Consider the following 27,557-nt stretch of genomic DNA (forward strand, 5'->3'; position numbering starts at 1 on the left):
ATAAACTTTAATACTGTTTAACTTCTTAAGATTTACTACTCCTTAGTGATACTGTACTCACTTAATGTCACAATTGCTGAGAAAAGTTTACCACAGACTCGACAGTAAACAAAATATATCTGTTTCCTGAAGATTGATAGAACATTGCTTGGAAATAAAAGACAAGCATTTTATTTTTCTTTCTAGGCTCTGAAAGTGAATGCATTGGTCATTTTAAGTTAATATTTTCTCTTCTTCGAGTCCATGGAGCTGGTCAAGTGCAGCAGTTGGCTTTAGAGGTAAAAGAACTTTGTTCTAAAGCATGCTCTTTCCTGCAACATACTGTACATGGTTTGAACCTTCATTAATCATCATCTAAAGTTGAGTGGAAATTTGTGTGTGGTTGTTGTTTTTTTTTTTTTTTTTTCATTGTGCCTATTAAGGCAAGTGAATGTCTTTAAAACTTGAATTATATGCCCATTTTGAAGAGCAAATATTGTACAGTGTTCAAAGTGCTTCCCTCTGTGGTCATCATCTGTCATGCATTAGAACTTGGGATGCATTTCTATAGTGTCATATGGGATGAGTTAAGGAATGGACTTTACTCGGGATGCTTGGAAGCCACAGATGACAAAAAAAAGGGAGCAGAACTTTCCAGGATCTCTGTTTTTCCACAGAGAGACATGTTGAGACCAAGCTACACACTGTGAGTTTGGTTCCATCTCCCTCAGTTGCTCTCCCTTCTTATGGGTCTGGTACAAAAGCATCCTTTCCAGCTACCCAGAACCTGTGGGTCTTAGAGGTCCAAGAGTGGTTGGAGGGCCCTCCTTTAGGAGAATGAAATCATTGGTCCTGTAGGAAGCTGTTTGTGTGGAGCCTTTTCCTCTGGAAGAAGCAGGAAGACCTTGGTCACAGGGTCCTCTTTATCTAGGCAACCCAGAGTAAACACCCAGGATCTTTTTTCATGTGATCCTGCTTATTGTAACACACACGATTTATTATAAAGAACACCAAATTCAACCTTTCAGTAACAGTGAACTTTATGAATGATTAAGTGTTCTTAAATTGCATTTTGGTTTAAAAAATGTTTACTAAAATAATAAAGGTTAAATTGGTTAACAGCTTAACAAGCATAGTCTTTTCTTTGAAAAGCATTCTTCTCCACTTAATTCCTTCAAGTACCTTTTAATTTTTAAAATAAGCATTATTGTATCTGTGATATTTTTCTTGGAGATGTTGACCACATGGTTCAAGTTGTGGCATTAATCTTTAGATGTATAAGTTAGACTTGAGCGGTCATCTTCTTTTGAAGAAAACATGCCTATTTCTTTATAATAGAAAGATAGACCTAATATTTTGTACTGGGCACTGGAGACATTTACTTTCTCCCTCTAAAAGAAAAAATCCAAGTAGTGAAGATGATTATCTTGCTAATCACTTCCCACCCCAAATCTCCAATTGGAAAATACGATAGTGTACACCATAATTCTGGAGCATGAACTGGTGTAGGATTGAAGGCTTCTTATAAGCCTAAGGATTGTGAATTGGTGCTAAAATATTTGTTTAGATTGTTATATTTGATTGTTACCTTTAAGTTAATAGAAAACTGATATATACAAACACACACACATACTAGCATTAACATTTTTTATTCACAAAAGAGCAAAGTAATAAAGCCAATTTTTAAGAATTAAATTCTTGCCTAAAAGTTAAATATTTTGTCCTCCGAGCATTTTTCTCATTTTGGTAATAAACTTTAAGTTTATTTAGGTCTGACTAATTTGCCTTAATTTGTCTAGGTTTGAAGTTATTTCCAGAACTCTTAATGTCCTATTGATTGATTTTCAGGTTGTGAATATAGTGACATCTAACCAAGATTGTGTCAACAATATTGCTGAATCAATGGTTTTGTCCAATTTATTGGCTCTTCTGCATTCTTTACCATCAAGTATGTATATTCACTGGAATTTTTAGAACCACAGCACAGTCAGCATAGAGAGGAGCAGTTACATAGATGATGCAAAACCTTCAACATAGTGTTTTAAAATACTTTAAGTGGTATTCTTTGTATTAGATTTGTCTTCCTAGTTTATTTTTACAGAAGTTAACTATTTTGTATTTCCATATCCAAACTTGGAAGAGATGATAGAGATCCAAAAGCAAATGAAAATAATCTAGGATTTTCAATTTGCTAAGTATAAGCTACATGTGAATGATTGAGAATTAACGGATACTCCATGTTTTAGTAAAAAAACACTCAATTAAACTTGTGTGGTAGAAAAAAATGCTTAATATAAAAATCACCTTATGTTTTACTTAAAGTTCAGTCCTGCATTATTTGTCCTTTACTGATTTGATGCTAATAGTAACTGTTAGCACCAGATGAGATCAGTTTTTAAAAATATAGCAACCTGATTTCTTGAGTACAGCCTGCAGTAATATAGACTCCTTACACACTGTAGTTATGTCTCACATAAGTGTGTAGTTGTGTTAGATCAACCTTGAGATTGCTTTTCAAAGACACTTGTGATACAACTCCAACTTTGTCACTTCCCCATCAACATGCGTTGCTCAGTCAGCTTTGCCTGCCCTTCAGAAGTCACATTAATCTTGACTTCCCACCTGTCCACCTCCTTGAGAGCAGCAACCAGTCTCACTCATTTTCTGCCCCAGTACCTTGCACATGTTATGTATTATGTTCAGTGAATTGAGTGGAGTTCAGTTATTATTGAATATTCTTGTTAGCTTTTAAATGGCAGCATTTAAAAGTTATTAGCAGATTATTATTATTTTTTTGGTCACTCCTACAGCCTTAGTTGGTTTTTCTTTTTTATTAGTTTTTAACAGCTACAAACAATGCAAAATTAAAGTGGCTGAATGTTAACAGAAGTCATGGTTTAGAAGTATATTCATACTGAATTTATATAGTGCAGTCATGGTTTTAATCTTACTGGTAAAACAGCTGATATTTAGATATCTTAGCCTATTCTGTTCTCATTTATATTTTAGACTAAATTATCTTCAACTGTTTGCTCAGGAACATTAAAAACATAAAATAATTGACTTCTTCTGTCCCCTCCAAAGTCTTGTTTTCCTTTGAACTTATGGTTAGAACAGTGACTGGTTTTCAGTGAAATATTGTTTCCTGTCTTAAAGAAGTCTCATTTTAACAAAAGTCTCATTTTGAGTGTTTATTCTCCTGCCTATTAACTTAGCTCAGTCTGGCTACCATCCTTGGTTTTCGTCTCGGCCTAATACCTGGCAGCCTTCACCCTCTTTGCCAGCTCTTCACTCCTCTGGTCACCTGTCTCTTGTTGCCCCTTGACTTTGGAAGAGTAAAGTCCAGTTGTCCAGTCTACTTCAATGACAAGGAAGGGGTGAGAAGTGCACAGACTTTGTGCAGAAGGATGCTATTGTGTTTTACACTGGAACAGTGTCTTGCAACTGCTACTTCCTACTCATTTCTCTAAGATACTAGCACCATATAAAAATAATAGATCTCTGAATATAGTATCCTCAGGCTGTCAGGAGGTGAGATTTTGTTTGCAGAATGAGCAGTGAGGTAGGAGGACAGTATGGCATAGTGCTTATGAGTGTGGATTTTGGAGTCAGACCTCTGTAAACCTCTATATACCTCAGTGGTATAGTGAGTTATACCACTCACTAATTGTGAATTCATGGGCTACTCAAACTGGATCTCAGATTCCTCATAGCAAGACCACAATACCTGTCTGGCTGGTTGTTGTGAAGTTAAAAGTACGATGCCCTTTGTAAAGCACCTTGTTCAGTGCCTGGCACTGATGCCTAGTAAATGTAAGGTGGTGTGCTGATTTGATTCTTGTAATGTCTTTTGTTCTGCAGGTCGTCAGCTTGTTCTGGAGACTCTCTATGCTTTGACATCAAGTACAAAAATTATCAAAGAAGCAATGGCAAGAGGTAGTGTATAAAGTGCTTTTTCATCTAGTCATACTTTGTAATGGTAGAGCTTATTTTGAGCTACTTTATATAGTCTGATAAACTAGAAGAATGCTTTGGAAGGCTTACAATTTTTTTAAAAAAGCAAACTGCATTGAGTTGAAATAAGGTTGAAAGTAAATTCTACTGACTAGAAAAGTCATATTTTTTTATTTAGCATATAAACGCTAATGCTTTTTTTCCTTCACAGGAGCTTTGATTTATTTACTAGATATGTTCTGCAATTCAACACATCCACAGGTTCGAGCCCAGACAGCAGAACTTTTTGCTAAAATGACAGCAGATAAACTAATAGGTCCAAAGGTGAGCACAAAATGGGTTCTTAGAAAGAAATTAATTATTAAAGCTCTGTTACTTTGGTAACTAATTTCATGAGGATTACCAAAGTCTGAAATAGTAAAGTGACTTGATATGAAAGTTGAAAGATTGGCATACCTGAATTATTCCTATATATTACTAGTGGAGAAGGAAATGGCAACCCACTCCAGTGTTCTTGCCTGGAGAATCTCAGAGACGGGGGAGTCTGGTGGGATGCCGTCTATGGGGTCGCACAGAGTCGGGCACGACTGAAGCGACTTAGCATAGCATTACTAGTTAGAGAAAAATTATAATCAGGGAAGCCTGCGCTAGATTTGAGAAGTCTTAATAGAGTGTTTGAATTATGGTGATGAAACTGTTCATCTCCCTTGAAGGAGCCAAAACATATTTTAAAAGTATGTTTTAAGTTGTGACAGAAGATAGATTAGGTTAGGTTAGATTTCACACTTCGAGAATTGGCTTGTGAAGGTGAGTATTACAGTGCCTTTGTTTCTCCTCTCTGCAGGGAGATCTCTCATTAAAAATCTGGAGAAGACAAAATGATCTCTGGAACCGTGGTTCAGTTCATAGAGCAGAAACCCATTAGAATAATACTTCTAAGTAGAATTGCATCCAGACACAGTTGTAATCAAAGTTTCCTTCTTCTGTTACTGAGTCAGTTTCACATGAAGTAATGCTCACTGAAGCACTGTCTGTGCCAGCCCAAATATGAAATAAAGGCTCCTGAGCTCCCCCTTACAGAAAACAAGCTAGATTCAGTTGTGTTTTTTTCTTACCTGATCTCCTGATTTAGATATTGAGAATATGTCATAAGACCTGGAATAGCTTTACTTGGGGAATATGGCTAATAATCTGTCGTCAGTAGGGTTAATGAATAAGGAACATTACATTTGGGTGCCTGTAGCAAGGGCCCATAAAATCATGAATATTGATATTTAATACTGAGTTTTCTTAAAGCCAGAGTTGGGTAGCACATAACTATAATGTCTACTGTTATATTTTAAATAATGTTTTAGATGTTTAAAATATGTACTAGAATTAATTTTTGAGCTTTTTAGTAATTTTTTAACCTTTGAAATACATGAGGGACAAATTTTACCAAGCTGAATATATTTTTACTTAAATTTTCTATATAGGAAAAAATATAAAGTGTCAGCTCCTTAATTGAATGATTTGCAACAAGAGATTCTAGAACTGGGGTCAGTAAACTTCTTTTCCATTTTTATAACTTTATTCAGATATAATTGACATGCCATACAATTCATACACATAAAGTATACCATTCAATGTTTTGGGCAACAACAGTCAGTTTTAGAACATTTTCATCAAACCAGGAAAAATCCTAATTTAGCAGTCACTTCCCTATACTTACACCACATTTTGTTTTTCCATTTATTGATTGAAAATGGACATACAGATTATTTCTAGTTTTTGGCTATTCTGTATGATGCTGCTGTGAACACATGTGTACAAGTTTTTGTGTGGCTATGTATTTTATTTCTCTGAGAGTAGAATATCTGGGTAATATGGTACCACTATTTTTAACCTTTCAGGGAATTATCAGACTATTTTTATTTTCCCCAGTGGCGGCACCTTTTTACATACCACCACTGATGGTGATATCCACCTCTTCTTTAACACTTACTATATAGAACTTCATTGAATATGGTCATCCTAGGGGAGAAGGCAATGGCACCCCATCCTGGTACTCTTGCCTGGCAAATCCCATGGACAGAGGAGCCTGGTAGGTTGCAGTCCATGGGGTCGCTGAGGGTCGGACACGACTGAGCGACTTCCTTTCACTTTCACTTTCTTGCATTAGAGAAGGAAATGGCAACCCACTCCGGTGTTCTTGCCTGCAGAATCCCAGGGACGGGGGAGCCTGGTGGGTTGCCATCTATGGGGTCGCACAGAGTCGGACACGACTGAAGCGACTTAGCAGCAGCAGCAGCAGCAGTGGGTGTGAAGTGTGCTGTATCAGGGTTTGCTTTGCATTTCCCTCGTGCCTAATGATGTTGAATATCTTTTCATGTGCTTATTGGCCATTTGTACATCTTTTTTAGAGAAATGTCTATTCTCATCCTTTGCTCATTTTTTAATTCAGTTGTCTTTTTACTGTTGAGTTATAATTGTCCTTTATGTATTTTGGATACCAATCCCTTGTCAGATATATGATTTATAAATATTTTCTCCCAATTGTGTGGATGTTTTTCCACTTTCTTGTTTTTTTTAATTTTGATGAAGTCCTATTTATAGCTTGTGCTTTTATTATATAAAAAGCCATTATCTAATCCAGAGTTACAAAAATCTATGCCTATGTTTTTTCCTAGGTGTTTTATAGTTTTCACTCTTGTGTTTACATTTTAGATCAATTTGACCAAGAGAAGTGACATACATCCTATTTTGTGGATGCTCTCTATCATGTAACTGACATTGATTCATTGACTGCCAGGAAGTTCAGGGCTAAGTTTATTATATATTGCTTGCATTTATAAAGAGCTTTTGATATTTTCTTTATGTACTAATTCCTGTTAGTCTCATTCGTTCAAATAAGTTTTTTGAGTATCAGCTTGTGCCAGGGAATAGAAAATACAGGCACTGACAAGACAGACTGGGCCAGGAAAGGTTTCTATAAGATGAGATTTAACACAGACTTGAATCACACAAAGGAGATAAAACTATGTGGAGATCTGAGGGAAAAACTTGTCTTCCCAACCTTCATTTTCCCTTTGCCCTTATGTCTCAGTTTGTGACATAAAAGCACAAGCTATAAAACTAATTTTCAGTTTCTATGTGTGTGTCAGATGTTATTTTTTTAAGGTGCTTTTTAAATCCTTTTTGGGGAAAGGCACAGTAAAATGTAAAACATGGTACTAAAAACTACTTGTGTAACACAAAGCATGAGAAGAATTTGTGAGGGTGTGGGGTGGGGTTGGGGAGAGGTAGAGGGACAGATCAGCTGAGGGCTTTCTGGGAAGAGGGGACAGCATCTGTAGGGCAGGGTCTGGTAGGTTGGTGTGCTCTGGGAACTTCACACACCAGTGCTGCTGAATTTCTTAACGTTACTTAAATCTGAGGTGGATAGAGGAAATTAACCCAGGTAGGTAAGTAGGAGGTCGTAGTGAGTCTTGTTACCTTTGCATGTGTGTGCGTACTCAGCTGTGTCTGACTCTTTGCTGTCCCATGAACTATAGCCCGTCAGGCTCCTCTGTCCACGGGATTTTCCAGGCAAGAATACTGGAGTGGGTTGCCATCCCCTTCTCCAGGAAATCGGATCTTCCCAACCCAGAGATCGAACCTGAGTCTTCTACATCTCCTGCATTGGCAGATGGATTCTTTACGACTGAGCCACCATAAACCAGGGTTTATCTGTTATCCAGGACTTTTGGATGTTAGTTATGGCCCGTATCAGCCTTAACACACATTATAGCATCATTCTTAGAGAAATGTAAAGCAAACCAAATATTGAGATGTTTTCAATAGGTCTTTTTTCTTTCTCAAATTTCCTCGTCCAGGTTCGAATTACATTGATGAAATTTCTCCCAAGCGTTTTTATGGATGCCATGAGGGACAACCCTGAAGCTGCTGTCCATATTTTTGAAGGAACGCATGAAAATCCTGAGTTAATTTGGAACGATAGTTCCAGAGATAAAGTGTCCACGACAGTTAGAGAAATGATGCTCGAGTAAGTAAAGACACACATGAACAACTTGGGACCTGCAGGTGGAGGCACCAGGGAGGCAGACGTTTTCCACGTCATCTGTCACCGCTCCAAGACTTACTGTATAAGGGTTAATGAACGTGTGTCTTGTGACTAAAGTTTGATGTCCTGTCCTTCTTTTTTTCCCCAAGGCACTTTAAAAATCAGCAAGACAACCCTGACGTAAACTGGAAGGTAAAGTATACTTTTATTCAGAGGAAGGAATTTTACATTTTACCGTAAATTTATTGTTTTAAGTTCCTGCTGAGTGAATATAAAGCCATCCTTTGCTTTGTTACTAAGATACTTAAATCTTCCCCTGGAAAACAAGGTTTTAAACATTAAAAAAAAAGTAGGAATTTTCACTTTTGGAGTATCTTAATCAAAGGACTTTTTCTGAAAAGAGTAACTTAATCAAAGGAACTTTTATTGAAATATATTAAGTGAAAATAAAACAAATAATTTTGACTTGATTGTATTAATGACCTTTTAAAGCTGGCTCAGATGGTAAAGCATCTGTCTACAGTGTGAGAGACCTGGGTTTGATCCCTGGGTTGGGAAGATTCCCTAGAGAAGGAAATGGCAACCCACTCCAGTACTCTTGCTTGAAAATCCCATGGACAGAGGAGCTCGGTGCAGCCTACTATCCATGGGGTCGCAAAGAGTCGGGCAGGACTGAGCGACTTCACTTTCACTTTCATTGCATGAAGATTTCTTTAATAGGGTTTTTTATTTCTTTCTTGTTAATGTATTGGGCTAGGCAAAAAAAGTTTGGTGCCCAAACAGACTTTTTTGCCCAATCCAATATAACTAATGATTAGTAAATAACTTGACTATTCTTTATCTATTTAAAGTTGCCTGAAGATTTTGCTGTGGTGTTTGGAGAAGCAGAAGGTGAACTTGCTGTTGGAGGAGTTTTCTTGAGAATCTTTATTGCACAACCAGCTTGGGTTCTAAGAAAGCCTAGAGAATTTCTTACTGCACTGCTAGAAAAGTTAACTGAGCTTCTGGAGAAGAACAGTCCTCATGTAAGCTTTAGTCATCAGTGAGATATTTCACATATTTTGCTAAATATGTTGATAGTGTTTCTGTTAAAACACCATTCTCATTGACCACACGTTAAGAATTGGATACCTCTTTTAGGGTAGCCCCCACACTTAAATTCGTATATGCGTGATCAAAAGTGAAACTTCTTAGTCTGAAGAACAATTGCGGAGGTTCAGAAAGGTTTCTGCCATCCCATTTCCAGTGATTGTGTGGTTTTTAAGGAGAAACCTAAAGGTTTAATGTAGAAATCTAAATGGAAGTGAGTCCTGCTAGGGCATATATCTTCACTCAGCTAAAGAAATTGATAGGAAAGTCTTAACTATTGATAAATGAATGAACCCTGTACCTATGTTCAAAAGCTAGCAGGAAAGCAAGAGTAAGTAAGAAAGTAGATTTGGTCTTGGTTTGGCCAGTCATAAACCCTGAAATAGAAAGTTTTGTTATTTGAATCTATATATTAAAATAACTGAGGTATGTGATTGTTGTTGAATTAATTAAAAAAGCTGGCTTTCAAGGTGGCTAAGAGCCTGTGTTGTTTGATGGTCCTGGCATCCATCAAACAACACAGGCTCTGTGATAAGCCTGTGGCCTGGAGTAATACCTCCCAACTCTGCCTCAGTTGCCTCATAGAAAGATCACAGCATCTGCCTCTAAGGCTGAAGTTTTCATGAGTTTTGATAAATGTGAAGCACTTAGTATAATGTAAAGTACTTAGAAATCATTAGTTGGTATCATTAGCTTTTCAAGACTTTTTAAAAAATATAAATAGTATGTCAGATATTTATATATATATCTCTTTCTATAGTCACGATTTCTCTTTACTCTGATCTTTACAGAACCAGGGAAAACATTCCACTAGTTGTTGCATTTTCCTGAATTATTGATGTTCTCCAATACTGACAATTCTGTAACATTACCTAAAAATATCTAGTAATATTTTTTGAGAGATGATCTCTAAATAGAAATATCTGTCTGCAGTAGAAATGAGATGTAAAATAGAAATGCCCAGAGAAAATCTGTGTAGATTCAGATATCACATTCTTAGAGTCCTTTAAATTCATGCTTTTATCAAGATGGAGATGTTTGTTGTTCTTTTAGGATTTGTGGATCAGTTTTCAAGCACCAGCACTTAGAATCTGTTTTGAACACCAAATAATTACCAATTTAAGACTGTATCAGTTTTTTATAGTTTGCTTGTTCATGTTTTTTATGCCCTCCAGGGAGAGACTCTGGAAACTTTGACAATGGCAACGGTATGTCTCTTCAGTGCACAGCCTCAGCTGGCTGATCAGGTCCCACCATTGGGCCATCTTCCCAAAATTATCCAGGCGATGAATCATAGGAACAACGCCATTCCTAAGAGTGCCATTCGAGTTATTCATGCCCTGTCTGAAAATGAGGTATTGATGATAAATCCATTTGGTAGCTTAAAGCTGTAGAATTTATCTGTGCTCCCTCTTCCTGACTAATGTACATTGCAGAATAAATCCCTTTCCTACCACGTACCTTCATCCATATGAACTGCATGCTATTATAACGGTTCTTAAACTGGTTTAAATGATATGATTAATAGGAGACTGAATTTGACTCAGTTCATTGTTAAACTTGAACTGATGGGACTTCCCTGGCAGTCCAGTGGTTAAAGCTCCACACTTCCACTGCAGGATGTGTGGGTTTGATCCCTGGTTGGGAAACTAAGATCCCACATGCCTCACAGCATGGCCAGACAAAACTTGAACTGAATGTAGGTTTTTCATATATTATTGTGGTATTTACTGTGTTACATAAATTATTGCTTTCTACTAGTAACCTTCTCTTTTCTTAGCTCTGTGTTCGAACCATGGCATCTTTGGAGACCATTGGCCCACTGATCAATGGAATGAAAAAACGACCGGATACCATTGGCCTAGCCTGTGAGGCAATTAATAGAATGTTTCAGAAGGAGCAGAGTGAATTAGTAGCACAGGTAAGTAACTTTCTAGATTCCTATTTTAGGGACGGCAACATACCAAACAAATAGATTTTCACTTATTTAGCACTGATTTTGGCTTCCCTGACTTGGCAGAGAGGTAACTTGTGAGCTGGTGCATGTACAATTTTATATTTTATATACACACACACATACCGGATGAAACATGTATATATACACACAGAAAAGGTAGGCCAGCTACCAAAAATCTTACCAATGTCAAAGTACTTTTGTGATGTTTGAATTTTAAATTTTGATTGTTTACTAAACATTTATCCTTAGCTTTGTAAAATTTGGTTTATCCTTTTTGAAAGATTCATTTTTGTTTATATTCCTTTGTTTCTTAAGTCACATTTGAAAAGCACACCAAGACTTTTATAGTCCTTTTCGAGGAGAATATAAAAGAAAACTAATGAAAAGAAGACTTGGTGGATTCCAATGTAAAGTAGTAGCAGACATCAAGGGAACAAAAACCATACAGTCAATTTAAAAATCATTGAAAAAGCGATCCTTCTAAAATAGAACTCTTTATAAGTTATTCTGCACTTAAAAATTCTTCAGTGGTTTCCCATTATCTGCCAGATGACAAAGTTACATCTGACATCCTTAACCTGAATACAAGGCCCTACATCTTTATTATCTGGCTCTCCTATTTTCCAGCCCTTTTTCCTCTCAGATCATCTCTCTCCACCCACCCCTACTTCCATCCCTGTTCCTCATTCACGCAAGTTAGAAGTACTGGGTACATTTCAAGGAGATAATTAGATGCTCTGAGGTTCAGACTTAAAACTGACTAGGTGGGTTGTTGTATTAGAAAGAACATGAGCTAGTTCTGCCACTTGATGGCTCTGTGACCTCAGGCATGTTATTTAGCCTTAGCAGTACTCAGATTCCTTGTCTGTAAAATAAAGCTACGGCTTCTCACAATGTTGTTCTGAGAATAATATCTATAAAAAGAGGAACACTTAGTAAATGTTAGTTGCTTTGTCACCTCTTCTTTTTGAATTTCAGAGTGGGCATTGAAAATTGTGTGGTACCAGAGTATTACTTAGCTTTTATTAGGCCGATAGAAAATGTATGGGGACTGTAAAGGTTGATGTTTTAAGAGAATGTGAAAAAAATTAGTATTTTCCAAATATTGTTTCACATCAGTATATGTCATTAGAAGAGGCAGACCAATATACTGGCTATAAACTCAGGTTCTGTGCTTCATAGGTCTAGATACAGAGTCCATTGCCACCTAGCTCTGACTGCCAAGGCCTTCATGTGTTGATTTTTCCATCGATAATAATTGTGCCTTCATCATTTGATTTGGGGAGGATTAAGTAAAATAATCAGCATATAACATTTGAATAGTTGATGAAAGAGAATAAGATCTCATTAAATAAAAATGTCCCTATCATTAGATACCCACGTCTACCCCCAAATTCTGTCTCTGGAATTAAAATAAAGTGGAGTGTCCTCTTCCAGGTAGGGTCCTGGGAGTGAAATTATTTCCTCAGTGGATGGCTTACATTTTTTTCTAAAGCATATGTGTGTGTATATGCACACATACATACACACACATATATACTTAATATTTTCTTCTAGGCCCTGAAAGTAGATTTGGTCCCATACCTTTTAAAATTACTTGAAGGCATTGGCCTTGAAAATCTGGACAGCCCAGCAGCCACAAAGGCTCAGATTGTTAAAGCTCTCAAGGCAATGACTCGAAGCCTGCAGCATGGAGAACAGGTGAGTCTGCACAGAGGTAACTTGATCTGTTCATTACTACAAGACATTTTCAAAACCAGGGGTCTTGACCATTGGTGATCCATGCACTTCAGCTCAGGTTCTACTTAAAGGTGTGTTTGTTGACCATAACTGGAGCAGATCCCAAGATCACAAATGGACTAGCATACCTGCCTTATAAACACAAACCATATACTCAAATGGGGCTTCCCTGGTAGCTCAGTGGTAAAGAATCCTTCTGCCGGTGCAGGAGATGTGGGTTTGCTCCCTGGGTCAGGAAGATCCCCTGGAGAACGAAATGGCACCCCACTTCAATATTCCTATCTGGGAAATCCCTTGGACAGAGGATCCTGGCAGGCTACAGTCCATGGGGTTGCAAAAGAGTCTGACACAACTTAGCAACTAAACAACAACAGATAGTCACCAGGGGGATTCTTTCTCTGGATAGTGATAGCATGTTGCACATTCTTAAGCATAGAAGAATGTTGAGCATTTAGTGCTGATTAAAATTAACTTTCAATTCTAGAAGTTCTTGTGAAATAGTGATAACCAGTTTCACTGACTCTACCCTAATATCTTTAAAAAGATACAGAATATCATTTTAGTTTCATCTCCTTCATTAGCACTTACAAAGTGTTGGCTATTAGCCCAACAAAGTCTCTTTTGTTGTAACTTCAGTTCAGTTCAGTCGCTCAGTCGTGTCCAACTCTTTGCGACCCCATGAATCACAGCACGCCAGGCCTCCCTGTCCATCACCAACTCCTGGAGTTCACTCAGACTCACGTCCATCGAGTCAGTGATGCCATCCAGCCATCTCATCCTCTGTCGTCCCCTTCTCCTCCTGCCCCCAATCCCTCCCAGCATCAGAGTCTTTTCCAATGAGTCAACTCTTTGCATGAGGTGGCCAAAGTACTGGAGTTTCAGCTTTAGCATCATTCCTTCCAAAGAAATCCCAGGGCTGATCTTCAGAATGGACTGGTTGGATCTCCTTGCAGTCCAAGGGACTCTCAAGAGTCTTCTCTAACACCACAGTTCAAAAGCATCAATTAGGTGTGTATTAATGTGTATCAGCTGGGCTTCAGTGAAGAATCAGTGAAGAATCCACCTGCAATTCAGGAGACCCAGTTTCACTTCCTGGGTCAGGAAGATCCCCTGGAGAAGGGAATGGCTACCCACTCCAGTATTCTTGCCTGGAGAATTCCATGAACTTATGAGCCTGGGGGACTACAGTCCGTGGCGTGGCAAAGAGTCAGACATAGCTGAGAGAGTAACACTCCACTCTACAATTGTTTCAGCTGCATGAGCACGCCTAGTTCAAACCAGTTCAGTAATTTTATTTTCCTCATTGGTTTTATTCTTAATATTGCTTCTGAGGAGTTCCTCATTCAATATTATTATATAGTCCATTTAGTAATGCTCTTTTTTTTTTTTTTAAATGAAGCGAAATTCATATAACGTAAAATTAACCCTTTTAAACTGAAAAATTCACTGATACTCAGTACATTAACAATGTTGTGGGGCTTCCCTGGTGGTCCAATGGTTAAAAATCCACCTGCCAATGCAGGGGTTGCAGCTTTGATCCCTGATGCCACATGTGGAGAATCCCACATGGCTTGGGACAACTAACCCCGTGTGCCACAACTACTGAGACCCCCGCACCCTAGAGCACAAGGTGAAACCTGTACACCGGAGAAGCCACTGCAGTGAGAAGCCTGCACACCACAACTAGAGAGCAGCCGCTGTTCTACAACTAGAGAAAGCCCACGTGCAGCAGTGAATATGAGCACAGCCAAAAATAAATTAAAAAAAAAAAATTATATAACCACCACCTGCCTAGTTCCCAGAAATAGTTATTAAGTAGTTATTTCCCATTTCTTCTTTCCCTCAGCTTCTGGCAGTCACCACTCTTATTTTCTAGGAATTCTGGACATTTCACATAAGTGGAATCATGCAGTATGTGACCTGTGTCTGGCTTCTGTCTCTTAGCATGTTTTCAGGGTACAACTGTGTTACAGTGTGTTTCAACACTTGCTTCCTTTTTAAGGCTGAATAATGTTCCATTGTATGTATATGCCATGTTTACCCATTTATCTGTTCATAAGTATTTGGACTATTTCTATTTACTAATGTTCTTCTGTAGATTTAAACTGACTTAAAGCTTTCCTTTAGTGAATCCACTGTGTTTGTATGTTCCAACTAAAGAAGCATTTTTTATGCCATTTTCTCTTCTAGCAGACTTATCATTTGAGCTGTTTGGGGTGAAAATAAAGAAGAGAGATGGCATGTGCTATTGCAGTCATTAACTATATGTTTATTAAACTTGCCTGTGGGTGTTCTGAATGCCAAGCAAAGGCATTCCTGTGTACCACGTGCCCCCAATCATGCTCCCCTCAACTTGCCACTGGATTCCTGTTGATGAGAATTGACGGAGCAACTCTTGATAACCACCTTCCACTCACAAGGGAAGGAAAGAATTACAATAATTTCCAAAGTAGAAACTCCAGCACATTCACAACAAATCACTTTCACCACTGCTTCGCTCCATGGTTGGGAGAAAGAGTCTTTTGGACTCTCATGGTCCCCATGTGTATCTCTACTTTAATGCTTCCCATTATGTTATCTGGCACCATCTATCTCCTTTCCTAGACTGTAGGCACTTCAGGGACAGAGAATGTCTTTCTCATCTTTGTGTCCACTGTGGAACCCATGATTTGAGTGCTCCATAAATATTTGATCTCAACCTTGATATGTGTTTAAAGATACCTTCTACATTGAAATTTCTTAAGTTGTTTTTTTTTCTTAAATCTTTTTCCCAGAAAGAAACATGTCTTGCCTCTTAGTATGCATTTACACACAAGTCATTTATACTGCGCATTTTATATGTGATATACTGTTACTTTCTAGATTGTTCATTTTTGTTCAGTCACTAAGTCGTGTCCGACTCTGCAGGCGCATGGGCTGCAGCACACCGTGTTTCTCTGTCCTGCACTATTTCCTGACGTTTGCTCAAACTCATGTCCATTGAGTCAGTGATGCTATCCAACCGTCTCATCCTTTGTTCCCCCCCACCCCTTCTCCTCCTGCCCTCAGTCTTTCCCAGCATCAGAGTCTTTTCCAGTAAGTTGGCTCTTTACATCAGGTGGCGAAAGTATTGGAGCTTCAATATCAGTCCTTCTAATGAATATTCAGGGTTGATTTCCTTTAAGATTGACTAGTTTGATCTCCCTGTGTCCAAGCAACTCTTTAGAATCTTCTCTGGCACCACAGTTCAAAAGCATCAGTTTTTTAGCGTTCTGCCTTCTTCATGATCCAACTCTAACATCCATATGTGACTACTGGAAAAACCATAGCTTTGACTGGATGGACCTTTATCAGCAAAGTAATGTCCCCACTTTTTAATATGCTGTCTAGGTTTATCATAGTTTTTCTTTCAAGGAGCAAGTGTCTTTTAATTTCATATCTGTAATCACCATCTGCAGTGAGAGGCTCTTTAGTTCCTCTTTGTTTTCTGCCATTAGAGTGGTATCATCTGCATATCTGAGGTTGTTGATATTTCTCCCAACAATCTTGATTCCAGCTTGTGATTCATCCAGCCTGGCATTTCACATGATGTACTTTCCATATAAGTTAAATAAGCAAGGTGACAATATCCAGACTTGACATACTCCTTTCCCAGTTTGGAACCAGTCAGTTGTTCCATGTCTGGTTCTAACTGTTGCTTCTTGACCCCTGTACAGGTTTCTCAGGAGGCAGGAATGGTGATCTGGTACTCCCATCTAAGCATTTCCCAGTTTGTTTGATCTATACAGTTTGATCTACATAGTCAAAAGACTTTCATGTAGTCAGTGAAGCAGAAGTGAATTTTTTGGAATTCTCTTACTTTTTCAGTGATCCAATGGATGTTGGCAAATTGATCTCTGATACCTCTGCCTTTTCTAAACCCAGCTTGTATATCTGGAAATTCTTGGTTCACATACTGCTGAATTCTAGCTTGAAGGATTTTGAGCATTACCTTGCTAGCATGTGAGATGAGCACAGTTGTACAGTAGTGTGAACATTCTTTGGCATTGCCCTTCTTTGGGATTAGAATGAAAACTGATCTTTTCCATCCCTGTGGCCATGGCTGAGTTTTCCAAATTTGCAGACATACTGAGTTCAGCACTTTAAAACACTTTAAAACAGCATCAACCTTTAGGATTTTAAATAACTCAGCTGGAGTTCAGTCACCTCCATTAGCTTTGTTCATAGTAATGCTTCCTAAGGCCCACTTGACTTCATGCTCCTGGATGTCTGGCTCTAGGTGAGTGACCACACCATCGTGGTTATACGGGTCATCAAAACCTTTTTTTGTATAGTTCTCCTATGTATTCTTGCCACCTCTTCTTAATCTCTTCTGCTTCTGTTAAATCCTTACTGTTTTTGTCCTTTATTGTGCCCGTCCTTGCATGAAATATTCCCTTGATAGCTCCAGTTTTCTTGAAGAGATCTCTAGTCTTTCCCATTCTATTTTTTCCCCTCTATTTCTTTGCACTGTTCATTGAAGAAGGCCTTCTTATCTCTTGTTGCTATTCTCTGGAACTCTGCATTCAGTTTGCATATCTTTCCCTTCCTCCTTTGCCTTTCACTTCTCTCCTTTCTACAGCGACTTGTGAAGCTTCATCCAAAAACCATTTTGCCTTCTTGGATTTCTTTTTCTTTGGGATGGTTTTGGTCACTGCCTCCTGTACGATGTTATGAACTTCCATTCATAGTTCTTTAGGCATCCTGAATGGCCTAGTGGTTTTCCTCAATTTCAGCCTGAATTTTGCAATAAGTAACTGATACTTTGAACCACAGTGGCTTCTAGGTCTTGTTTTGACTGACTGTATAGAGTATCTCCATCCTTGGTTGCAAAGAATGTAATCATCCTGATTTTGGTATTGACCATCTAGTGATGTCCATGTGTAGAGTCATCTCTTGGGTTATTGGAAAGGCATGTTTGGTGTGACCAGCATGTTCTCTTGACAAAACTGTTAGCCTTTGCCCTACTTCATTTTGTACCCCAAGGCCAAACTTGCCTGTTATTCCAGGTATCTCTTGACTTCCTACTTTTGCATTCCAATCCCTTATGAAAAGGACGTTTTTGGGGGGTGTTGTTAGTAGTTCTAGGAAGTATTCTGGGTCTTCGTAGAACCACTAAGTTTCAGCTTCTTTGGCATCAGCAGTTGGAACATAGACTTAGATTACTGTGATGTTAAATATTTTTGCCTTGGAAACGAACCAGGATCAGATTCTGTTGTTGAAATTTCACCCAAGTACTGCATTTCAGACTCTTTGTTGACTCTGAGGATTTCTTCTAGGGGATTCTTGCCCACAGTAGTAGATATAATGGTCATATGAATTAAATTCACCCAGTCCTGGCTATTTTAGTTCACTGATTCCTTCTAACAGGTCACATCCATAGTTTGAAAGAGTGCTTTAAGTTTTAGCTTGAATTTTGCAATATTTTGTCCCAAATCGCTTCCTCAGAAATACTTCATGAGCCCACACCACAGTCAGCCAATTGTTACTATCACATGAATATCTTACTGCCCAAATTACATGCAAACCAATAAGTCTGAATAGTTGAGTCCAAGTCTAGAGGGAGGACTGATTTAGGCATTTCTTTGGGTCTGGTTTAATGAGATGTGCCTGGTGTAGAGTGTGTGATGAATGTCTCGGTTCATCTTTGAACCTTTCCTGAGTTGGCCTCTTTGGTTTGTCTTGGAAGTTTGCTTTTTCTTTTTAATCTAATCTACCAACATCCAGTTGGTTTATGTTCAAAGAGTTTGTTTTACTTCCCTAGGTGAATGAAATCCTGTCTCGTTCTTCAGTCTGGAGTGCCTTCAAAGATCAGAAACATGATTTGTTTATTTCTGAGTCACAAACAGCAGGATACCTCACAGGTAAACCAAAGCACACCCAATTCTCTTTCCTAAGACATATGGCAGTAGCCATATGGACCTTCCTTTTGCCCTGTCTAGACTGAAAACAGCATTTACCGAGTTTTCCTAGATTCCTATTATAACTACCCATCTTGGAGATGTCATGGAAGTGCAGTGGACCCCTGATTCTAGCCCAGACAACATACGGACTATTGTGGTGTTGAATGTATGCTGAGTACAAAGCGGACTCTGATCAGTTTTTAACCCAGTTAATCCAGGATGTCATACTTTATATTTTGGGTATGGCTGTATTAAAATGTTTATCTTGAACATGTACATAAAGAGTGGAGAAGTATTTACTCAGAATTATCAGTATCAGAAACATGATAGCATTATTCCATTCTGTCAGATTAATAGATTGAAGTTCCAACTATGCACACTCACATGTCAAATATTTTTTCTTCTAAGTTACCAGTGACTAATCTGTAATTTTATTAAATATTTAAGGCTTGTATTCTCATGGGAGGAAATATATGGGTGCCATAAAGGAAAGGATATTTTGCTGCCTGGGCGTCAAAAGAAACTCCAGATATTTGTCCATTTGGCACACTTATTTTAACATAATAATTCTGAAATACTCATTTTCATATTGGCTTCTGTTTAAAAAGAAGGTCATAGCATTAAACTACTAAATGCTGAAAAATGAAATATAGTCTTTGGTATTAAAGTTTTTAGTTTGAAATTAACCTTAGGAATATTACGTGGTTCTTGCCATTGCCTGAAATTATAGTGTATTTTTTAAAATGTCAGCCCTACAACCTCCTCTAACCAGAGATGATGTAGGTAAATTAAGAGAAAAAATTACTACCCAATATTTCTCATACCAGTGTGACTATTTTAATAATCCTTATCGCTAGTATAGAAATTTATAAATCCTGAAGACTAAATCTTGACTAATCCAAAATAGGGACTTTGGAGAAAGTTTGCATGGTTTTAATTTTAGGATTGATTGTGACATTACTGCTTTTTTCTCACTGTGACCTCTTCAATATTAATCCACTAAAATTTATAATCAGAGCTGTAGAGTTTACAAACATGTGGTGCTGTGCATGTGTGTACTTAAGAGTAGAGGCCATAGGTCTCCCTTCTCACTTTCCCATCACCTGCCCTATGTTGGCTATGGAGAGAGATACCTAGAATACGGTCTTAGTCTCTTCCAGATCTTTCAAGCTGTAGCTTCTAAGTAGGAGTATGTTCTCATAGACACACCAAGAACTTTACCTCTTTAAATTCTGCCCAGAAAGTTTACACAATACCACCTTTTTTGTATGTAAGAATTGTATGATTAAAAAATCTGCCTTATTTTTTTCTAGCTCAGAGTAAGCTTACTTAAAATATGACCTTGAAGAATAGGGAGATATGTAGGTTATAAGCGTCCCTAGGAAGGCATCATCTAATTCTTTTGTCCTTGAGTGACCTTCACATCCATTGACCTTACTGGATGGAATAAAAGACTGCAGGTGGTCCTTGATGTACTAACAGCTGTGGGTCAAGTGGTCTGTGGTTAAAATACACAAGAGAGAGGGATTTATCTTTAGAGACCTAGAGTTTCTTTCAAAATGATTTGGGTCCTCAGCCCCACCCTCATTTCCTAATATTATAGAAAAAGTTCAGGGATTAAATAGATTTCTGTCTTGCCTTTCTTTTTACTGGGATCCTTGTGGTGGCTTCTGAATGAGTTGTGAGAAGCAGCTTTGATGAGCTGTAGAGAGTGAAGTTTAGCAGAAGAGAAAGGCTTGGGTTTGTGAATTTTTTCACATCCTTGGTCCAGCTCAAGGGGCAGAAATTCTAATAAAGCCATCAAAGTGGAGGGTGGTATAAATCCCACCCTGGAAAGGGCCTCAGGTTACTGTGTCGATTGTGAAGGTCATTGCTGAAGCCTGCAGTCACATCAGTCAACATAGGACAATCTGGACTAGTCCTGAGCTGTGTTGGCCCCCAAACTGTCCAGTTCATAGTGCATCATCAAGTTGGTGTGTTCTTTTGTTGTGAAAGTACTGCCAGTTGAACTGATGTGTATTTATTGCTCGGGTTACCGATTCTTTTTTGTGTTTGAACTTTTCTGTTGATGTGTTGCTTGTCACTGTTTGATAAAAGGGGCAAGTACTTCTAATAATGATCAGATCTCATTATGTGAAACTCCATGGAGTGTACACAATGTTGTATTGAATTGGAATTTTAAATTTTCTCCAGCCTGCCTTCAGTCTTGAGAAGATTCAGATTGTACCAAGCCCCTCTCTAATCAGTTTGCAAATAAAATAAGGTACCATGAGAACAGAAGTCATCGCCAGCCCTTTCTTCTGATATGTGGACTTATTTAGGAGATGGAGATAAAGTTAATTACTATTTCAAAATAAGATTGGAATGACCAAAAATACATGTATGATTTTCTTCGTGGCAGCTGAGAAAATGTCATTCAGTCACATGCTCAGAGTTTGGAATGAAAATTAAAATATTCTAGGCCAGATTACTCAGTGTTAATAAATTGAGATGAGACTGACTCCCTAGCTTGGCATATTGCTATGTCTTGTGATAAATGTTCATCAAAAGTGCCTCAGTGGAACTTTTCCTGTGGTGTGGATTAGCTGTATCTGCTCACTGTCCAGGGCCCTGTGTTACTTAACCATTTCTTAGGTTCTAGAAGAGCTTGGTGCTGACAAGCATTTCAGCAGTGAAAATCCTCAAATTTCCTCACCTAGAAAATCAATAGAGAAAGAAAAAACAGGGAAAGGAAGAGAAACAGGCCAAGGCGAAGATGATTTAGGAGCTGGGATTGGAGATGAAGAACTTTGTACTGTACGCTTAATTATTCTACTTAATTAGAGGCAGGTAGAATAGTTAACTTGGCTTCCTAAGGTCATCAAAGGGAGAGAGGGAGTGTTTCTTGGGCCTCTCATCAGACTAGTTCATTAGATCTTTGCACAGTTGGGTTTTTTATTACCTTTTGTTTTTGTCTTTATATGTGTCCAAGACTACACAGTGGGAGCCATGTTAGGAAAGATTTCCTAAGGTCAGTGTCAGTTTATAGTAGGGCACTGCTGCTGAGGCAGGGCTTCCTTTTTCTTTTTTTTTTAATTTTCCCCACTGAAAATCCCATGTTCATTTTCACCAAAGCCCACACTCCTTTCACTACTCCATTGTGGTAGCCAATTCCGTCTGTGGGATTCTTTGTTGATTTTTATCTTTTCTCTTCCCTCTTAACTCCAGCAGCCTTACACGGTGTGCCATGCACCCCATTTCTGGCAGACCCTACTAGACCCTACTCTTTGCTCCCACAAGTCTCTGGAGAAAACACTGCCCCATCCTAGCAGCCTGTAGCTTCCTGCCCCTAGAAACCAGACATGTCTGGAAGAGGCCAGAGATGTGAGGGAGAGAGCATCTCAGACTTCATTTAAAAAAATATCAGGAATTGACCTGTCTTTCTTAAAGAGGCAAATGGTGGCACTAGAATTTGATCTCCCCTGGATAATCCTTCAGGGTCCATCGTTCACAGTTTATATTTTAGCCCAGAGGTTCCCAAACTTTCTCAGTTCACAGTGCTTTCATAGCTTAGTGATTTTTTTTCTTTATCCCTAGACCAAAAGAAATAGTAATTAATTTTATTAAGTAGTTACATTCAAACAACTTGAGAGTAGTCATACAGTATCCAACAGATGTCACTGTGTCTCCAGATTTAAAACATTCAGTGGTGTCCTGGAATTTGCCCCAGAGTGCCTCAGCATGTAGTCTGAGAACTATATCCTTAGTCCGTTTTCTATATTTAGCACTCATGATTTGGTCTCATAATCAATTCGTTTGATGTGAACAAAGTTGAGCCCACAATCAGAAGTGCTCAGGGACTATACCAATCTGGAGTGTTCAGGGGGTTATTCTTAAGGGTTTATTCCCTAGCAATCTTGCTGCTGCCTAGGGTCCAGAGTGGAACGTTGGCAGGAAGTAATATGATGGTGTGGCACTGTAGCTCTGAACTGCCTGTCAGTGGGATGTGTCTCTGCCTGTCAAGGGGGTGTGTCTCCTGTCCTCCCTACTGTCTCTCCTGAGCAGTCTGTATAAGGCCTGGTGTCCTGATTAATTGACAGCAGGGGTTGATAGATGTAAGCCCACCATTCCTTAAAAAACAGAAAATCCTTAAGTTTTCTAAGTTCAAAGTTCCAGGTGCCTGGGCATTCCAGGTGGCATGTGGCAGTTCATGCAGGCTGAGTTGTCTCTGGCTGCGTGTAACCACATGCTACAGTGTCTGCTTTCTTCAAATCCTCAGTACAAATGCTCAAGAGGTTTAAAAAAAAAAAGATAAATCTATATTGTTCCCTTTTGTCCTACTTCAGTCCCTATTAGACCTTAGCCTTTCAGCCTGCTCTGCTGTTTGCACTTCCTTACAACTTCCCTTGCTGCTTATATTTCTTTTTTCCCCTCAGGTGTCTCTCCTTCCCTTCTCACTGGCAGCAGCCCCCTTCACCTCAGGAGCGGACTTTAGATCCGCTCCACCAGGCAGCTTGCTAACTTCTGTGTAGCTCTCTGAAGCAGGTAGAGAACCATTTTGCTAAATGCATGCCACTTCCTCTGCCTTTCTAGTCCTAACCCTTCAATGTTCCCTAGCCGTTTGCTTTGTTTCCTATGATTTCAGCTAAAAATATTGCTCAATATATAGTATTATGGTATAGTACAGAGTCTTTTACAAATACTTTGTACAGTTGTGCAATGATTCTGAGGTGTAATTAAGTGTCCCTGCAGTGTTTTAAGTTAAACTAGAAGGCTATATGCTCATAGGACACATCTTAATAAATGCTGGGATAATGGCATTTTTGTGCACTAGAGACTTAAGAGTCAAGACATATAAAACGAAAATACTAATAACCTTTTCCATAGCATTCATGTTTTGACCTATGACTAGGTGTCCAGAGTTTGCCTTATCTTTCTCAGAGACCCTTGTTCGTTTGGTGTTATTTGTTACAGTAGCATTTTTGTGCACCAAATGAAAATATGTTTAACTTAAGTATAGATGGAAGTGTTTTTGTTGTGAATTTCATCAAGTATGACTTTTGAATGGGCTAACTCGAGTACAGAGTTTCTTTCCCATTTTTTTTTTCCTCATTTGACATTAGCTATATCCTTCAGTGCCCAGGATTTTTTTTTAAATGAACTTTCCAGATGTGAGAAGGGAAAATTTTTCCATGTTTCCTCACCAGTGTTACTGTCTAGCATAAATTTTGAAATGATTTTTAACTTTGTCATATAGTAAAGGCAAACCATGAAAATGGTGTTGCAGGTGTTTGTTAAGATTTTGTTGTATGCTTAGATAATCCTAAAAGATTGCATCAGGTCCTTGTGATGGGATGCTTGACCTGGTTCTCACATTTTCATAAAGGTCGGTGTTCTCACATGACTGCTCTTTAGAAGGTTTTCCTTTTTTTCTCTTGCAGGACCTGGAGTTGCTGGCTACCTTACTGCAGGGACATCCTCATCAGTCATGTCCAACTTGCCGCCTCCTGTAGACCATGAGGCAGGTGACCTTGGCTATCAGACGTGAAACTTTCATGAGAGACAATAAACGCTGAAAGGCCAGTGCCCTGTCCACATTCCTCCAGCTGATCCATTGAAGAAAACTCTTAACTGCCTTTCTCCTGGATTCATGACAGTGTTATTCCTTTTTCTATAAATATATTTTTATTTAGGAAAAAAGTCAGTGATTCTAATTGTATCACGTTGTAAGAAAGCACTCTGTGGATCAACCTAAGTGGGTACACAAGAATTTTTTTTCTTGATGTATGTAAGCACATTTTGTTCCTTTATATCTGTTTACAAGACTGTGAATCAAAAAGACAAAGCTTTCTTCCTAGTTTTTATAATGTTTTTTCGAATTAGTGTGACTGTGGGTTGAACTGCAGTCTACAGAGGTTGGGAAATCAAAGTCACTGAGCCCCCAGAAGGGCATCCCCCTCTCCTGCCTCAAGTCTGCCTGGCTGTTCGCCCATCGTTGAACACTTTTAGGTTCTGTCCTTGCACCTGTTCACTGGTACCCTCTCCTCAATCATTTAACCTCCTGAGAGCTCACAGTACTCGTTGATATATATAACTGGCTTTACCAAATTGAATGAAAAAGGAGCTTGTGCAAAAAAATTTAAAAACAGATGTCAAGATGTTATGTAAGAGATTAGTGTAATTGTGAAATGTTCTATACATTATCAAATATATAAAGCTTTCTATATTGAATGTACATTATACAGATCATTCATATGTGTACATAAAATTTTAAAAATAAAGGGAATTGACTGCTTTGTTAAAGATATCCATTCTAGTTTAATTTTTCCCTTTAAAGACCTTACATTTTTATTTCTAAGATAGATTTAGTAGTGGTAGTAAACACAAACTTTGCCTCACATTTCCAATATATCATACAGATAGCTACATTGACATACCTGATCATTCCTAAATCCCTTCATTAATATTTCAGCACATTTATATTTCCAGGCACAGCATCTCATTTATTTTTCACACAGTATTCAAGGAGGGGTCAAGCTGTTAATAAATAGTTTAATTTGTGTGACACATTAATTACAATATTTTTAAGAGGAGAGATTTAAAGAGGGAGAGGAGGTTTCAAATAAAGATTTCAGCATTCAGGTCATCTTAGGTGATCACAAACTACAAAGAAAATATAAACATGTAAAATACATATAAGAACCAAGTTTATTACAGAGTTGGTGTGCAAGAAGAGCTGGAGTAGACACTTAATTCCTATCATAACTTACTGATTGAAAATTGTACATCAGATTTATTGATTTAAAGATTATGGAGTAATGCACCCATGTAAATATTTTAACATATAATTAGGATTTGTTTCTAAAAGGCAATAGTTTGTCATAAAAATATGTTCATTGAGAGATATTCTAACAGCTGGTTTTGAGTAGGTGTTTTAAGAGAGCATAATTGAACACAATATATTTCCTTTAAATACTAAAGGAACATGGATATTGTGGGATAATTATAATATTTAAAAGTCAATTTAAATAAATATGTAGTTGTTGATGTTTGAATATCAATAACAGCTCATCTTTATTAAGCATTATACCAAACATTTTATAAAGTGTTGTACATGCATAACTTCATTTAATCCTCAGAGCAAGTCTCATTTGATATTAGCCATATTGCTGATATAATTCCCATTTTCCAGGTGAAGAACAAGAAGCTCAGAGAGGCAACACTGCTCAGAGGCAAATTTACTGAAAGTCACATTATTAGTAACAGAGTAGGAAATCAAAACGTACTTTTACTTGACACTATTCTGAGCCACTGTCTGGAGGTAACCATAATATCAAATAGGTATATGTGACTAGGAAGAGTAAGTTGCTTGTTTTTCATTTTTAAACTGTTTTGTTTTGGGTTTTTTTGGCTGTACTGTGAGGTATGTGGGATCTTAGTTCCCCATCCCGGAATCAAACCCAGGCCCCTTATATTGGGAGTGTGAAAACCACCAGGGAAGTCCCCATTTTTAAACATTTTTATTGTAAACTTAAACAGGTACAGAAAGTCTTACTGAAAAAATTAGTTTAATGAATTATTATAAGGCAAATCACCTTTGACCTCCCAGCCAGGTGAAGAACTTTGCCAGCCTTTCCAGTAGCCCCATCATGTTCCCCCATCAGAATCATCTCCCCTCCCTCCAAAAGTGACCTCTTGTCTGACACTTCCTTGTGTTCATTAGTTCATAGCCGACGTGTACATCCCTGGACACCAGAGTGGTCTTGCTATTTTTCTTTTTTAAATTTCTTTGAGTCTGTTAATCTGGCTACCCTTCCATCCCTTTTCCCCATCACTTGTCTGTTGAAGTCCCCAGGACCATCTAGCTTGTTGATTTTCCCACAGTTGGAAATTGCTGATCAGACTCCTGATGCAATTCAGCCTTGTCCTCTATTCTCTCTGTGGGTGGAGGTTTTATCTGAGGTTTATGCATGGGGAGATTTGCCCTGAGAAGAAAAAGTAAGACAGCATGAGCCAGGTAACAGGAAAGTAAGTATAGAACATCTGGAGGGGTAGGATATTATGGTGTGGGTGGCATATAGGGATCCAAAGAGAATGTAACCTGAGATCCAGGGAGGAGCCACTTGAGCCCTGTGCTGAGTGCCAAGCTGAGGCAATAGCATCACAGCAGGCCTCAGTGTGATTCACAAATGAGAGCTGTGCTTTTAAATACAATAGGCTGTGATCAGTTTGGTGTGTTTGTTGAGGGGGAGGGTGGTGAGAGCTGGCAAAACTGAAGGACACTAATAACACACAGCCCATCTCAGGAGCTGTGCAGGGGACGAACACTGAAATGGGCAGAAGACCACTCCTGGATGTCACCTGTAAGCCTGAATGAGGATTGTCACTAGATGGTCAGCTCAAGAATCCTTTTCAGCCAGGAAATTCTACAGTCCCTTTCCTGATGCATAAGTTGCCCATTATGTGATTAAATGTATCTAAATGCCTAAACTTTATTAGGATTTGGGGAAGAGCAATTTGCAGAAAATATTACAGATAACCTCAGTCTGTTTCTGGCATCCCATTGACGAGGAATTTAACTTCCTGCTTGAGTTTTTAGGAATGCATGTGTGTTAAGTTGCTTCAGTCATGTCTGACTTTTGTGACCCCGTGGACTGTAGCCCACCGTTGGATTTCCCAGGCAAGAACACTAGAGTGGGTGCCCATGCCCTCCTCCAGGTCATCTTCCTGACCCAGGGATTGAACCCGTGTCTGTTATATCTGCTGCACTGGCAGGCGGATTCTTTACCACTAGTGAGCGCCACCTCAGAAGCCCCCTCCTATATGATATAAACTTTCCTTTTAGTGGCCAGAGGGCTGTAAGCAATGAATGCAAAGACTTCCTTGGGCTTATTCC

At 38.5% G+C, this 27,557-nt stretch overlaps 1 protein-coding gene across 2 annotated transcripts in view; it reads left to right on the forward strand.

Moving 5' to 3' along the window:
• Positions 1 to 24,968, forward strand: part of DNAJC13 (DnaJ heat shock protein family (Hsp40) member C13) — a 162,744-nt gene extending 137,776 nt beyond the window's left edge. For both annotated transcript variants that reach the window (XM_086351611.1, XM_086351531.1), the window contains exons 45-56: positions 187 to 278; positions 1,828 to 1,927; positions 3,841 to 3,915; positions 4,145 to 4,257; positions 7,788 to 7,957; positions 8,125 to 8,167; positions 8,827 to 9,000; positions 10,240 to 10,419; positions 10,845 to 10,985; positions 12,579 to 12,722; positions 18,544 to 18,643; positions 24,103 to 24,968. In XM_086351611.1, the coding sequence (XP_086207737.1) occupies positions 187 to 278; positions 1,828 to 1,927; positions 3,841 to 3,915; positions 4,145 to 4,257; positions 7,788 to 7,957; positions 8,125 to 8,167; positions 8,827 to 9,000; positions 10,240 to 10,419; positions 10,845 to 10,985; positions 12,579 to 12,722; positions 18,544 to 18,643; positions 24,103 to 24,209 (1,439 nt within the window). In that variant the 3' untranslated portion in view covers positions 24,210 to 24,968. The remainder of the gene's footprint in view (positions 1 to 186; positions 279 to 1,827; positions 1,928 to 3,840; positions 3,916 to 4,144; positions 4,258 to 7,787; positions 7,958 to 8,124; positions 8,168 to 8,826; positions 9,001 to 10,239; positions 10,420 to 10,844; positions 10,986 to 12,578; positions 12,723 to 18,543; positions 18,644 to 24,102) is intronic.
• Positions 24,969 to 27,557: the final 2,589 nt, after the last annotated feature.

This window comes from Bos grunniens, chromosome 1 (genome assembly GCF_055505025.1).
Source record: "Bos grunniens cultivar Pamir isolate PY7600 chromosome 1, Bosgru_T2T1.0, whole genome shotgun sequence".
In the NCBI taxonomy this organism is placed as follows: domain Eukaryota; kingdom Metazoa; phylum Chordata; class Mammalia; order Artiodactyla; family Bovidae; genus Bos; species Bos grunniens.